Source organism: Notothenia coriiceps, unplaced genomic scaffold (assembly GCF_000735185.1).
Source record: "Notothenia coriiceps isolate Sejong01 unplaced genomic scaffold, NC01 NC01_scaffold00038044, whole genome shotgun sequence".
In the NCBI taxonomy this organism is placed as follows: Eukaryota; Metazoa; Chordata; class Actinopteri; order Perciformes; family Nototheniidae; genus Notothenia; species Notothenia coriiceps.
This window is the reverse complement of record NW_011370745.1, coordinates 11,535-28,162: the sequence shown is the minus strand read 5'-3', so window position 1 is coordinate 28,162 and position 16,628 is coordinate 11,535. Positions and strand designations below refer to the sequence as shown.

The 16,628-nt window shown below is 42.5% G+C and overlaps 1 protein-coding gene across 1 annotated transcript in view; it reads right to left on the bottom strand.

Annotated features, from left to right (window-relative positions):
* svep1 (sushi, von Willebrand factor type A, EGF and pentraxin domain containing 1) overlaps positions 1–14,698 on the bottom strand; it is a 53,834-nt gene extending 39,136 nt beyond the window's left edge. Inside the window, exons 1-2 of the mRNA XM_010797502.1 lie at positions 14,512–14,698; positions 12,590–12,766 (exon numbers count right to left, since the gene is read on the bottom strand). Of these exons, the coding sequence (XP_010795804.1) occupies positions 12,590–12,766; positions 14,512–14,599 (265 nt within the window). The 5' untranslated portion in view covers positions 14,600–14,698. The remainder of the gene's footprint in view (positions 1–12,589; positions 12,767–14,511) is intronic.
* Positions 14,699–16,628: the final 1,930 nt, after the last annotated feature.

The window sequence follows — 16,628 nt, the reverse complement described above, 5'->3', positions numbered from 1 at the left end:
GTTGTGTGTGTGTGTGTGTGTGTGTGTGTGTGTGTGTGTGTGTGTGTGTGTGTGTGTGTGTGTGTGTGTGTGTGTGTGTGTGTGTGTGTGTGTGTGTGTGTGTGTGTGTGTGTGTGTATGTGTGTCCATCTGACGCAACTACTCCATCCTGTGCCCTTTAACTCGGAGGAGGGATGTCACATAAGACGCCTGAAGGGCAGCTAAAAGTGTCCGCTCTGCTCCAGTTTTACAGCTTCATTTAAGATTTACAGGAAGCCTAGTTATTTTTAATGTGAATCGTAACTCACCCGCAGCGCAACAGTGGAAATACTGTATTGAAAATATATAACATTTCAAATCCTGGCAGGTTGAAATGTACACAGACAGACAAATGGTCACACACAGAGTTCAGAAAGAGCCTTCTGGCTATAACGATTGGAACGAAGGATGGACAGGAAGGGATTAAATGAGAAAGGAAGGAACAGCCATCGATATAAAATAAAACGGAAAAACTGGAAGGTGAATGAGGACAAACCCGTGAGGATTTCCTTTCAAATGTATCGTTGCTCCGTGGAGCCAAACTTCAGACCCCAAACTGGAACTAATGGTGTTTGGACCCCGCAGCAGTCTGGGTTTGGGTCCGTGGATATACTGCCTATGGCTGTGGAGTCAACTCTGCTGCTGCACTGCACCTTTCATTTGGAGAGGAAGTGGACCGTCAGCGGGCCAGATGACCGTAAAACAGAAAGAGCCTGCTGTGTCTGGGCTGCTTGGTAGCATATGGAGAAGCAGCCGGTCAAAGGGAACTACTGTGTGTGATGAGGTTAGGAGAGGAAAGAGCCAGCCTCGGTGATCATTAAGCTATTTATCTAAAAGTTAAAGCAATATTTGAGAGACTGTGACTAATAATGTAGGTAAATGGTTTATCATAACATCACTGGCTTTCATACTTTCCGATTTTTCTAATGTTTTGAAAATGCCGTTTTGGAAATGTGCGAGTAAACTGAACATAACTCTTTAAGAAAAGATGGGAGATTAGATAAACTGATATTTTTTTTTTAATCCATTAATGATTTTCCAATAAGGCATATCTGTATCTTTATCTGTAAAAAAGCAACTGACTTCATAATACATCCATGGTATGCTAGTAGCGGCTAGCCTATAGCTACTAGCCTGAAACAGACTATGATAACTAGGATATCACACAAATCATTTTTAGACCTAAATGTTGTTCACTTTCTTCTACTTTCTACACGACGTCCTTTACATAATGCAGAAGTACTCCAAAACATGTAAACCTTAAAAATATTACCCAGACAGCAATAATTCCAAACTTTATTTTGAATCCAAGGACTTGAACTCATTAAAGTGTCAACTATGTAAGCTGTCACAACATTTCCAACATAATAAATATACGAATATAGCCTTATGATTAAATAAGGACTCAAAAACCAAGACAAAACCACAAAACCGAGCGCAGGCCAGTTCATCTGTTAAAGTCCTTTCTCCTAATACGAACTAAGTCATTTCAACTGGCAGACACGTCTGGTCCGGGAGCCAAAGTTACTATCACATGAGAATCTCTGAGTCTCTAGGGGGAGGCTGTGTTCGATTAGCCAGGCCTAAAAACAGACTGGGAGGAAACGATGAAAGGAGCTCCAGAGGGAGAGCGAGAACATCTGCCCCCTCCGCCACAACGACAAACAGAGAGAGGGGTTTTTTATCTGAAAGGGACATATTCTAACAATAAAGTTCAACAAAACCAGCAAACACATGCTTGCAAACTCCCAGGATGATCCATACGCTTTTCAAACACACCCTGCTTCCCACATGTTAACTTAAACATAAGCCACTCGGTTTTACAACGGGAATTAACTAAAAAAACGTTCACCTTAAAATATCACTGACTTTTGTTTTGTTTGGGCTTTTGACAATGAACAGTGAAAAGTAAACACTGATGACTCTGCATCTTAGATAGAAGAAATTCCAAATAACAATACTTTTTTTTAATACTTTACTTTGGTGATATATGAGCATTTAAAATCTATTTTTATCTTTTTATCTTCTCTGTGCCAAACCAAGATATAGTCTTCAAACGACTTCTGGTTTTCAAATGTGATCAAAGAATAACTTAAGAAGCCGAAGCATATGACCAGAACGTCGATGACTTCATCCAATATAAATCTACTGTTGGAAACCCTCTTTTGTTTCTACACTGAACAAAACAGACAACGTTTAGATGTAGGAAAGATAACTGACACAAGTAGCGTACATGATGGGCATTATGTGCAAAGCAGATTGTAAAAGTCAAAAAATCCTCAGTTTTTCCTTTTAATATTTGAGACGCCGTGACCCAATTCTGTCAGTCTTCAAAGCCAAACAATAGAGTGCAAAGGAAGTGGAGCAATATTACGAATGGGCTGCTAAATCTGGACACAGGCCTGGACACTTGTGGTCAAAGGCTCTCACACAAATGTTGTTAAGTTTGGCCTTACGGTGTCAGGGTAAAAAAAACAATGTTCACACGCGAGGAAACTTTGAGACTTCCCATCCGTGCAATAATAGACAATTCAAAATGGACAATTAAAACGTATAGTCTGGTGCACAGAGAACGACATATGTTCATGCAAAGGGCTGACAGAGACGTGAAGAAACTGGTCCGCAGTATACAGTTTAATTTCAGGTAAACAACAAATATTTTATACGTCAAGTCGGAGCCAGCAGACTATAGGCATCTCATGCAAAGTTCATGTGGACCGCTGCATTCAGTAGACTGTTGGTGGCCTAAGTGACAAGCCACCATAACAAAGAAGCTCCCACATCTGTCCACAATTCACAATAGCATTGCTCCATATGGCAGTTCCCCATGTTTCAGGACTCATGACCTCAAGATGAATCTGTGAGGTCCTGTTCTACCAAGAAGCTACCGTGTGTGTAGCACCAATGCGAACTGGAAAAATGAGGGCCAAACATTATGTTCTGTTAATAAGAAAATCCCTCCTCGATGAGCGGCCCTTAGCATAACACTGAAACCATTCCATTTCTATAAAAAGACTATTTCAGCTGCTCATCATGAAGCAGGAAGCTTTTAGCAGAAGGTCTCAGACTTGAAATCCACTGAGAGAGTCGGCCTACAGACAGCTGTCACCTGGTTTAGTCGCTGGAGTTTTCCGACCTCAATGCATGGGTCACCTGAATCCCATCTCCGTGACATGTCAGGAAGGATGCTCTAAATCACATCGACAGTCGCATCGAAGTCCGGTCTGCTCTCCAGCTGGATTGTGAAGTGAAAGGGGCGGGGGGGGTCTTGCACAGCTGTCCACCTACACAGCCTCCATCTGGGGGGAAACGGACCTCCACGGACCCCCGGATCCCAAGAATGTCAAACTCCTGCACTGGGATGCATTCTTTGGAGAAGGAAACTGAGGTAGTTCAGTCGCCGTTTTCCTGCTTATTATTCCATCCTATTCCCAGAGGGAGAATGACCTCACCGCAATTGCTAGATACTTGTTATGGATTCCCAAGGAAAAGGAGAGTGTCCTGCGCGCTTATTACAGACTCCGGGAACACTGGGATCCAACGGGGGGACGAGGCTAACCGCTAAACAACTGTACAAACACAGGTTGGTCCTCAGTCTGGTGAGCGTGATTACAGATTTCAGTGTGCTGTGATAAAAGACTGCGATCTGAGGGACAGCGTAGCATACCACTCGGAACGCCTGTTTTCATTTCCGTTTGTGTCACATGACCGTTTCACCAAATTCCAAGCGTGAAGGATGTGTTATCAGACGTCCACACACACACACACACACACACACACACACACACACACACACACACACACACACACACACACACACACACACACACACACACACAGATTGGTGGGTCAGATAGCGAGATACAATGGAATAGAGACAGATGCTCTTCTTCCAGAAAGCTGGCAGATGCTGACTTCCTCCATCCTTATAGCCTGTGACCTTTGAGCCTGTGACGTGTAGAGTGTGTCCTTCTTCATCACCTCCCAGAAACTGGAGGGATTCGGGAAAATCAGAAAGTGAAAGGAAGTGGGAGGGAGCACTGAAGAGGGTCGGTGAGAGACGGATAGGGGTCACCGAGAGGGACAAACATGTTAGATTTGAAGAAAGGGCAAAGGCCTTGAAAAGCCCACTGGAGAGAAGCACTTAGGAAGCCAAATGAGGAGGAAGTCAGGCCACCTTAAATTCCCACGGGCTCATTTGTCAGTTTAAATTATGTACGAGAGAGAAATGGAAGCATTAAGAAGTTCAAATGTTTTAAGTGCGTAAAGTCACGGCATTGAAGTCGGTTGTTGTTTTTTGCCTCATAACAATGTGCTCTTTGTCAACACTGTGTGAAGTCGAGGCGCACAAGATAATGATTTAAAAAGTGTTTAGAAGAAAAACAACATTATCATTCCTGGCTTCAGTGTGAGTTCATAAGAGATTCATTAGCAAGGATGTTGTTTGTGAATACTTTATACAGCGTTGCTCATGATGCCGTTAAGCAGAGCCTCAAGTTATTATTCTAGTTCTAAACCCCTAAGATATATATATATGAATATATATTTGTGAATATTATTCCGTTATTTTTTATCAGTGCCGTCTAGTCATTAGACGCAGATTTCTGAGTGTTTTGTCAAATCTGAGCAAGTGTTTAATCCCATAACATCAAGACTGGTGACGTGACAAGTACCAAATAACCCCTAAACATCCATAACATACAAAACAAACCAAAAACTGTGATGTTTATTTAAGATATCCATTATGTGAGCTATTGCTAATGACATTTGCTGTTGTGTGATTGTTTTACATCCTGACTTCTTTTTGAAGATACAATAAGTGCATCAATTAACTATCAGACTATATCAATATCATAATTCCACGAAAAATAATGTATATAGCTAACTAGTCATTTGTGTAAAAAACAGTAGTAGAGAGACTAGGGGTGCCAGAAACTGACCATGATCAAATTCGAAAATCGGACAGCCCTGGCGAATATTAATCGATTATTCGCCGCAGACCCAATTATGGAGACTGTAACGAATATTAGAAAAATCGAATAATCGCTGGCATCCCTAGTAGAGACTGAAAATCAACAACAATTTGATAACCGACGCATTAGTAAACCAAACAAAACTATCACTTTATCATTATCAATACAATTTGCTGTTAAATTAATCATTTCGTACTCGAGAAAACGTCCTAATGATGTCAAAGAAATCAACGTCTGCTTGTTGAGTATAATGACGCTGAGAGTTTGGTTTGAGTTTCCAGTCCTCGAGCTAGGGATGAGATCACAGCGGATTCAACAAGAGGTGTTCCTGCTCTGTAAACCATCGTTGGGTTTAAAGCACCTGCTGACACGGTGCAGTAGCTACAGAGAGGCTCTGATATATGGAGAGAAGAGGGGGGAGTACCTGGAGGGGTTATGAGGACTACTAGAATAACGCAGGTGGAAAATAAAAGACACATTGGCACGGCGATGGAAAGAAAGATGGCGTGTTAATGACACAGTGAGGTAGTGCTTCACACCTATGGCTGTTTCACGGCTCGATGTTTTTCATGCTCTCCTGCAGAGGAGGGTCCTATTAGGCCCAGTTTACAGCTCCCCTTCCTCCTTCATCTCTGTCTCTTTTTCCTTTTTTAATCACACACACGCACAGAGCAGCCTAACACAAGTCGTGTCAGCTTTACAACATCCCTGACCTACAAACACGGCAGCAGTAGTCATCAATTAAGGCTCTTTACAGACCTATATGTGTCGTTTAATGAGCGGGGGGAGGGTGGAGCGGGGCTGAAACATGTGGTGTTGAAGGAGGGGATGAAATGGATTTCAACACTGATGTATACAGCTCTAAAACTCAAACTTCAAACAGCAAGTGACATGAAAGACTATCGGACAACACCTGAGGGCAGCTAGGCACTGGGCTCTTTAAAAACCAGGACAAAATACGTATTTCCAGGCGTTTTGGTCAACTGCCAAATGTTCTGCTAAACCTCGTGTTGATACATTTCTCTCCAATCCTATATTTCGCTTGTTAAAAGAATAACTTGGGCTTTGTTTTCACAGCTTTTTACCATGACTTTTGGATATTTCTCTGTTACCAAAGTGATAGATAATCATTTTAATCTTTATCTCCCTCTTTAATCTGAGGTTGAATTCGCAGCAGGCACACTGGAAATGTCATTAATTCAAACGTATGTTATTCAACATTGCATTGAATGCTGTCATGAATGAGTCTTGGTGTTATTTGTTATTTATTTGTATTGCAATGCCACGAGGTTAAGATGCTCCTAAGTTACTTTTTTTCTTTCAAGCAACAGGATACACTTTATAGTTCAAACGTACATTTTTTAAGCCCATTTCCTTCGTCTGAAATCAGTTTGATGTTCGAAGTGTCTGACTTCTTCTAACATAATATTTCAGAATCTCTCGTGATAAATTAAGAGTTGTAAATCACTTCCAGATAAATAATCATTATGACTGAGCTTATTGGTGGTAGTTCTCTAGGTCTGGCACTGAGCCAGTGTGATCTTGGCCCAGTGACTGAAAGCTCTCCATTCCCCACTAAAGACGCATGGCTCCCTCCAGGGTGAGGAATCTCCCTCCCTCACTCCCACTCCCTGCTCACCAAAGGAAAACACAAACTTACATTAGGGCTGCTCGATTATGGCAAAAATCATAATCTCGATTATTTGGGTCAATAATTGTAATTGCGATTATTAAATGCGATTATTCATTGACTTTGAAAACATCCATTTATTATTGGAGAAAGAAAATGTTGAACAGTATGTTTTTAACAGTTGATTACCCTGAACTTAAAGTATAATTCAACTGAAAAAAAAAAAAAAAAGTAATAACAATAATACAAAAATAATCGTTTTATTTCGATTACGTTGTTTTCGTAATCGTTGCAAGCCACAATCATAATCGCGATTAAAATATGATTAATTGAGCAGCCCTAACTTACATGCAATCAGTTTAGGCAATTAATGGGGGTCCGGGTAGTTGTGGTACTTAACCCTCCTCAGCATTTGCCCCCTGCCTCATAACTGCACCGAAACTGAGCCAAAAGTCATGTTGAGCAACCGAAGCGTTTAGAAACAAGGACTTGGATGGACTTGAGCCCTCTGCACAGAAGCAGACAGTCTGCTGAGGTTATTGATGCTATGGGGATTCAGACGTGTGCAGTTGGAGGAAATAAAAAGTCTGTATACGCAGGTTTATGTAACATGTCGGACGAGTTGGCCAAATCCACTGCTCTGGTAGAAATATATTTACTTCTAAAAAAAAGTGAAAATTACGACGACTGAGCAAACAGAAGGACAGTGTCGAGTCTGCTGGCAGCGGTGTTAATGACCTTCTGGGAAATATCAAGGTATCTTGAAAACTCCCGGCTAGAGTCCATGAAATGCGCTGTAAATATTCATAGTGCGCAGATGTTTTATCTCAAAGTGTTTGACCTCCTGTGCCATCATCGGGCCACATTTCTTTCCAGAAAACATCAACATTGAATTGGCAGCGTGCCATGACAAACGTGTTCCTACTGTAGGCAGTAAACCCTTTCAGTGACTCATTTGGCCTTTCGTCCCGCAGCACCGCCGGGAGAGACTTTCAACACTGGTAGCAAAACCTTCATTTAATAGTTTTTCGCATAGTCACTATAATCCTAACGAGAACCAAAGCAACATTTAAAACAGATTTAACTTGGTGCAATTACTCATGCCCAAATAAATCAGATGTTAATTCATATGGCAAATGAATGAAAGGCATTGGGCTACTGTACATGCTGAGACTCTTAATCCACTCCTATGTTCACAAAGGGTTAGAAGTCTTAATATAAAAGCTACTAGATTTATTTTTAGTGTTGTAAATATTTTACTCAACACAGATTTAATCTAATGCGCAACAGATTAATTTAGTGTCGGTAAATGTACCTGTGGTTAAAAGTGATCTCTTCTGACCACAGTCTGAGTGTCTGCTCTCTCTCAGGTGATACCGACAGGCTTTGCTCTGCAGCGTTGCCCGGCATCTGGTGTGTGTCAGGTCCCTGAATGTGGTGCATTTTAATGGGTCAGAGGTGTCTGCACGCAAAGAATGCCCCAAACATGTGTTGATCCCTGAGTAGTGTGTACTTGTGCAAGTGTTGGCGTGACAGTGCAACGCGAGAAGAGCTGCAGGGATGGGGATAACCGCAGACACAAAATATTTACGCTGGAGACCTCCGTACGAGGGGGTGAGGCGAGCGGAAGAAAAATAAATAAGGATAGCAACATTCCTCCCATTGCAACACTTTCACTTAACAAATTCCACCTCTCTTTCTGTCATTTGAATTCCTTCATCTAATTTATATCCACCGCGAGGTTTCCCCTCCCGGTCATTCACATTAAGACCGCAAATATTTACAGAGACGCTGCAGCCAGTGCCTTGTGACAAACAGAAAACGGATGCATTGTGTGTTCGGGGTCGAGTTAAAGCTCAATGCCGACACGCGTCTCTTAGGAGCAAGAGGCTTTTACTCCACTAAATACTCTTCCAGTGTCAACTCAAAGGAGGACGTGTTCTGTTACACTCTCACATTTACAGTCAACAGCTCATATCTTCATCATTTCAAGCGTTTCCTCGAATCCCTATCAAGGACATCCATCAACAAAAACTAAGTATTGTGAATATTTGAGTGTCACACACAATTTTTGGCTCAAAATGAGCATAAAAGTTGATTCTTGGAAACCGAGAAAGTATTTGGCCCTACCACTAAAAAGATTATGAAAGATACGGACAGAGAAACATAGATTTGACCGGATATATACGACGCGAGAGTCAAGAGAGATAGCGTATTCTTGTGGTAACCCACAAACAACCTATGTCTAAATCAGCCTGCAAAACTTTCTGCAAATCTTTTTCCCTTCGTCTCACCTGTCATATTTTCTTTCCCTTTTTGTTCTGCCATGCTTTCTTCTGTCTTTGCTCTCACCCCCCCCCCTCAGCAGCAGAACAAAAGCCAGTGCTGCTGACACCACGCTGAGACAGTCCAGACCTGCTGTCATTCTCTCAGGCTACAGAAGAGGCTGATAAGGCACAATGTGTGACAGGAGGAAAGCATGTTCCCCTTCTCTCCCTATCCACTTCCCCATTCCTCCGGTGATCCTCGGCGATGCAGATATGGAGGGCTTGAGATTGGAATTTGAATTGGAGACGGAGATGTCATGCTTGGCCTGTCAGAGTAAACCACACAGGGTTCGTCCTCAGTTTTCTATCTGCCGGGATTCCTATCGTGTTTTGTGGAAGAGGCTGTTTCACTTGGCTGTCGACAGATTCATAAACAACAGCGCTGAGAACTGTGGGGATTTGGAGAGTGTTTCCAACGAAGCCAATGATCATAATAATCCTCTGACAGGCCGAAGGTTGGCTTATATTGCCTTCAGATGTGTCAAAGGCTGTTAAACGTAAGGAAACAAATCCAACAAGGATAAAAACTTTAAGTCTAGACAACGAGACCACCTGAAGTCACACCCCCACCATCGAGCCTCAATGCAGCGTCCCACTCTGGCAGTGTGTGTGTGTGTGTGTGTGTGTGTGCCACTCAAGAGCCCTGACGCAGACGGAGTACCCATAATTCACCAAACACCTTTGTGCTCAGCCAAGTCTGTTGAGGTTAAAGCAACAGGCGCTGGATTCTTCTGAAAACAGCGAGAGTTTGTCGGGTTTGCTTGTATGTTTCTGGGTTACTCTCGCCACAAATCTAATTGCTTTTGGAGCCACTGCTGCTTCAAAAGAGCCTTGTGAGTTATTAGAGAGTAAAACCTTCAATAAATGGAGTGTTCAAAAACATATGTTAGGCTATTTCGCACCACTTAACCAAACCAGAACTGACGAACAAGGCTCAGCCTGCCAAGTATTCGCTCAGCTCACGGTGGGTAAATGTCAGCAGTATATTACGAGGATATATCCACAACAAAATAGCCAACCCCTCTCCCACGAGACATTCCTATACGAGCGAGAGACAGACGGAGGAAGCCTTTCTCAGTTGCGGTCGCAGCGCCTCGCTGTGTCCTTCCTTCCTTCGAGCTGCTGAGTCTGCGCTCTGCTATTAATTAAACCATTAAAAAAGATTAATAAGCAAAGTGGGGCTCCAGTCTGGACAACATCTGATGAGGGTTAGGGAGGCGTGCTTTTTGGCACGATGACCCCGATGCCCTCTTCATTGACTCTCACTTTTTTTAATCCTCCCTCTGTCGCTGTTTCTTCACTTTCTGGGACTTTTTAAACTCTAATCTTAATCATTTTAACTTGTCTGTCACTCAAATGGCTTTATCCTCTTTTCCCATAATCTGATTATGGATTGAAACCATGTGGGCACAGAGAGGAAGACCTAGAGGGCAAACACACAAACAGGATCAGTGCCCATTGTTTCCTTTTATTAGATCAAGATTTCTGCAAAGCTAGTTTCTTCTCAGTCCTTGAGGTGAGGCGTCTAAATGAGTGAACCTTAACACAGCAGTTTCTCAAACACACTCTCACACACTAGCCGGAGCATCTGCGAGTCGCTCTTCTCTCCAACAATCACACAGACTGCTAAGTTGCTCTGTGACTTTGGTGATTACATGTTGAGTAAAAATAATGTATCAACCCTTCACCTTAGGCTTGAGTGATGGAGACCACCTGCATCTGATTGCAACATAACGCTGTTTGACTTGGACATTTAACGGGCCAGGGAATCGACTTTTAGAAGACAAATGAATGTGTCATTACACGGACCGCTGGGGAGTGTTTTTAATTTGACGGTCTGCAGTGTTGGAATGATTTGAAGCAACTCACTCAAGCAAAACAAATGTAATGCAACTCAACTGGGACCTTACAATAGGAGTAAAGGATGAATGTAAGGGGTTCTCCTCATAAAGAAGGGTCACTGCACTGGATTGATAGAGATGATTATCTCATTTAAAATGGTATTATCTCTGATTGCAGGAGTCATCACAATCAACTGACGGAGAATACAAGAAATGACCCTGAATTTTAAGATGATTTTTTTTCTCTGTCTTTTTTGCCTTTATTGAGGATTTACAAGAAATTGGGAGGACGGCATGCGAAGTGCAGATTCAACACAGTGTCCCTAATAGATCGATTTGTTTGTGGGGTTTTAAACGTTGTAAAGCTCATTAATAATGTTAAATAAAACATTTGGAGGCTTTAAAATAGATTAGGGTGAAAGAAAGCCCTCCTACACCCCCCATGTGTTCACCCTTAAAGAAAGTCTGTTTATGTATTTCTCAACAAATAAGAGCCTATCGCTTTAAATCTACATGGGTAGGTTTCACATTATTTCAGCTTGATTTACAGTTCATGGATCTGTACAGTTTTCCAAACCCAGGGAATGATTCCATATGTGTGTAAGCCACACTAATGAATGCATAGACATGCCTGCGTTTGAAAGATTCACTTTTTATTGCTATACATGAATACACGAGTGCAACTACTTCTGAAGATTTCACTTCAATGACGTAAGGGTGCAACAATAACAAAGTAAGTCCTAAAGCCCCAACATTAAACATAATCAGAAGTAGGAAAAACAGGTTGGGTAATAGAGAATAAAAAGGCTGTTTTATAATGACAGCAGCATTTTGGTGCATGAGAGGAAGAAAGAAAAGGACATAAGAGATGTGGTTTGACACAAGGACGTCACTGTCTCAGTCCTCCACCTCTGCAGTAGAGTAAGGGTGTGTTGATAGTGATCTGCCCTGTGGACAGCTTACACTGCGTTAAGTGGACAGGCTGCTTATTTCACTTTCACTCACAGAGAGATCCTTGTGATTCGGAGGAGACGCTGACAGGTAAAGGAGATGAGGACAAGACGAAGAGAAAGCGTAAGGAACTCCGAATAACTATATCTAAGGCAAACTAAGCAAAAGCAAAGTAATCCGTTTGTCGAAGGTAAGAATGAACCAAAACAGGAAAGTAATAATGTTGCAACAGACTTTTAATGGGGGGATGTTACCGTTTTTCAGTGAGCTCAGTGTCAGTCAGCTTGTTGCAATTCTTGGCCTCTCCCCAAAATACACAATGGTCTTCATAAGGTTGCCTTTGCTTTCCCTACTTTGATAGCTACGCAGCTGATTCTTTTAAATTGGAAATCCACCTTCTCATATTAACTGGGTACATGACTTAATGAGCTGCATTCATCCTGAGAAAACAAGGTGTTTAAGGGATGACATGCAAGGGAAATATTCGTTGGTTTGGAAAACAGTTATTTCCCAGTTCTCTCTCAGCGCTGCTAGGATCTCTCCCACATGTTTTGGTGTGTTTCTTGTGTCTAATTTTCACACTCGATGCTCACGTTACAAGCATTTTGGAATGTATTACGTGAGTTACGAATTAACTCCAACTAGGTTAAACTTCACTTCCCCGTTGGCAAACTCATAAGACCTTCCAGATCATTACAAACCATCACATCCCCGCTCTGTAACAATAAAAGGTACATTGGCTGAGATATTCTAAGATTGGTGACAGTAGCAAGAAGGGTGTAAGGAGACAGCTGAGATGAAGGTAAGGCTGGTGAAGTGCAGAATCTGGCACTCATCCGTGTGTCCTACCTGTGCACTCGTGCTGCAGCCCCTTCCCGTAGTATCCCTTCTCGCAGATGCAGTCGTACTGTCCGGTGTGTGTGCCGCACTTACAGCTGGCCATCAGGTCGCAGCAGTCCCTGCCGGCGTCACACAGAGAGGAGCAGCGCGACAGATCCTCCTGGATGTAGCTTCCTGTCGGGAGGTCTGAGGGACGGACAGAGGGAAGAAGCACAGGTTGCAGAAAGGATCAGATTTCACCACCTGGCAGTCAGAGCATTTACCGGTACCTAAAGTTTAAGTTGTTACAGTAAAAGTGGGGGTTTCGGGCACATGTACTTGCAAGGTGCATGATTAAGGGAAAGCAATTTTAAAGGGTTTACAAGCTGCGTAATATTAAAGTATATTGGCAGGCTCTGTACGCTATGCTATAAAGACTAAATGAAACATACTTGTGACATAATCTGCTCAAGAAATAAAAGCACAAAATGAACACCTAAGCCACAGAAATGTATAAATACAAGTACATTTAAGCCACAAGTGTTAACGGACTTTAAGCAACAGCCATTGCCTTATTCCCCAAGCATATCAATTCCTCCAAAACACACAAGAACCCAACACAAGCCAAGACATTTTCAAAGAAAAAATAATGAATCTGAGGCCAGATCGAGCTTTGATGCTGGGCTGCGAGGAAACTTATATTTTATTTCTACATTTCAACCCATCCCCCTTTTTTTCGTTTTATTGCGAGAGCGGGAAGACAGAGAGGTCCATGGAGGAAGAGGGGAGACGTCTCTTGCGTCATTTCTGCAACTTGATCCACGGCCAGTAAGAGTGTCTCAACATGTGGCTCAACGTTTGAAAAGTGTGTGTGTTGAGGCGCTGGTCAGACTTCAAGACAGACTGATAATGAAGTGTGTGTGTTGGCTTTTGTTCTCACACCCTTATCCCCCCGCCGTCTCACTGATCTTTTCTTCTGCACCTACTGCCTGGGATTTCAGAAGCTGCCTGTGTAGGATTTATAGCTTTCTAGACACTCAGTGCTGTGATGTTTATGGTGATATTTTAGGTTTTAAACCCATGACGGAATCCCACTTTTTCGCCAAATTGTGGGAAAGCCCCCGTCAAGTGTGGGAAAGGGGCTTCGCTCTGTGTGGAAGTGAAGCTAAATGGCTGTTGGCGGCACATTACAGAAGAAACCATTTTACGTTGTCAGATTCTATTTTTAAATATTATCTGCTTCCTCCAAGTAAACATTGAATCTAAGGGTAAATCCTTCACATTAGAAATATCGCTTGAGAGGATGATGGGAGGCATCAAGGAGACAAAGAGTAACACACTGTTAAAACCTCATGTCCATTCATATATCATGTATTTATGTGTATGCATGTCTTTTTAAATTCCCTTTTCTAAATATTATTCAGCACTCACATTTATATATTTCTTTATAGGATAATAATGTTTTTATTACTTTAGGTCTATACTTTTTTATTTTGATTTATTACTATAATTTGTATTTATTTTTTACGGGGAGGGGGTTTACATTTGCATACATATTTTGCTGGTAAAAAGAAAAATATATATTTGTCATTAAAAAAGAAAGAAATAGTGTGCCACAGTGACGCGTCCTAAAACCCGGAAGTAAACTCCTTCCGGTTCCTTCGACAAAAACCAATGCAATTTCTCCATAGGATTTTGGAAAATATTGTAAAAGTAGGGTAGACGTGGATATTATCCAGCTGAACAAAACGTGATCTGTCTCTTCAATGTGTGTCAACCACAGACCTTATTTCCAGCTATTTTCCAAAATCCTATGGAGAAATTGCATTGGTTTTTGTCGAAGGAACCGGAAGTGGTAAAATGCTAACTTACTTCCGTGTTTTAGGACGCGTCACTGTGGCACTCTATGGCGCAACAAATCAGCCTATGTAATCCCCATCTGTCCGTCATACCTTCGTGCAGTGCATGTCGAGCCAGGGCCTCGAACTCTTCAAAGTTGTGCACCAGGTAGCAGTGCTGCTCCTTGGGGGGGGAGGCCATGTCGTGGAGCTCCCGGATGTTTCCCTGCCAGATTCCCAGGGTGAAGATCTCCACCCCGCGTTCTCTCAGAGCGGCCGCCACCGGACGGGGGTCCCCGCCGTTAGAGTATCCATCGGTGATCAGGAAAATGACCTTGGAGGCGTTAGCACGGGAGTGACGGAGGATTTGCTGTAAGAGGAAGAAAACAAACTCATTATGGGAAATATAAAAAAACCACTTTTCATGTTGGTTAAACATCAGAGGATTTTAAAAGCTGCACTCTCAAACAATATTTAGCTGACAAGAAGGACAACATCCTTGTTAGTGTAACCATGCTGTTAGTGTTCTCCAAAGGTTGACCAATCACACACATCCTGTCCCTCTGCCTGCCAACTTAACTCCAGCTTTAGTGACATGACTAAACTGAATAACGAAGAAGAACGTCACACACAACCACTAAAAACAGCCCTCAATTCTAGGGTTCCTCAAAAGCCTACATCAGCAAGAGGGCACGATGAGAAGGAGGGATGGAGCTCTACAATTGTAATTATCTCTCCTACGGAGTACGCAGCTGCTTGCCAGTGGTCTCAAACCACCGGAGAACACTGGGCACACCGAGCTGTGTCCGCCCCAGACACCGGCTTCAGTTCCCAAACTAACTTTAGCCGGCGTTTACAATCCCCCACGTACAATTAGGCGGGACATTAAAGCCAGAAACACATCTTTATTTTGAGTGAAAGAGAAGAAAACAACAGGACCATCTGCTAGCTTTTCAATGCCTAGGTTTGTTGTAAGGGTGTTGGTTATGTGGATGAAACCAAGGTGAAGTCCGTAGGGCTCATATCTGTTTTCTTGCCAACAGCTCAAAATGTCACGACTAATCCTGGAGAATTACAGGGAAACAAAGGCTGTGTGTCGGGAGGAAGTGGATGCTTTTCTGTCTTCTGAGTCCAAACAGGACGTAATATTTAGCTACACATGACAGGCTGTAAAATATGCGAGGTAAAGCGAGAGGAGACACGCAAGGGTGTGACCGGGGAGGGATGCAGAGAGAGGAGAAAGAGAAAGCTCTGGTCTTTATTGTCTAATTGGCTAAAGTTCAAGCGGCGCAGGCAGGAGTGGTGTAATTACAGAGTCTGTGAAGCGAGGGAGTAAAAGGAGGATAGAGAGACTAGAGGAGAGGGAGAGCCTGGTTTCTCTGATCCTCAAAGCCCTGGTTCCCAGCAGGGGGAAGTTTGCTACGGCTGCTCCAAGCTGTCAGTGATATTTCTGAACATTTCATCACATGAGAGAAGAAATCGATGTGTTCGCACTTTAGCCGTGTCCTCCTCATGTGTTAATATTGAATTTGTGAGTGTTTTAAGTTGCTGTTACATCTTTTATTAGGCGTCTACTCAAGTGCTTTTGGGTCACGGTGGTTTCTGCCTTAGCCATGAGTCAGTGGCTGGTGTTAGCGACTGCGGAGATGCCACCAAACGGAGCATACGCATTCATACCCACTAATAACAGCCTCCCGATTCGCCCCGACATACTTTGGGTCAGAGTATTAACATAAAGGCGACCGCAGGAGCCAGTGTGCGGGAAGTGGGCTTAGTGTAACTCTCTGCATGCACCTTATTGGTCAAGGAATGCAGAGGGTTCACAAAAGCAGCAAATCATTTAGCAAAATCGATATTTAACATCTGAAAACAAGCACACAGGCTGAGGTGAATACACAAACACATTATATTTGTGTATGTAGCAGCAAACAATGCATGGAAAATAAGCGTCTGACTCATAAATTCAACTTGTTTTCGCTCATGAAAACATATTTTCTCTGATATCACCACACAGGAATTAAACTGGCATTTTTTAATAACAGGAAAAAAAGAGATTCAAGAAAAAGTGGAATTTTGGCTTCAAAGGTTAACAGACATGTGTGAGAAGAAGCCTTCATGCCGAAGAAATAATGGCAAGGAAAGTTACTTATTATCTCAAATACATTTCTAAAATGTTAGTCTTCCTTAAACCAATGAAATCGCTTCATAAGAAAATGGACGAGAGCCTATAG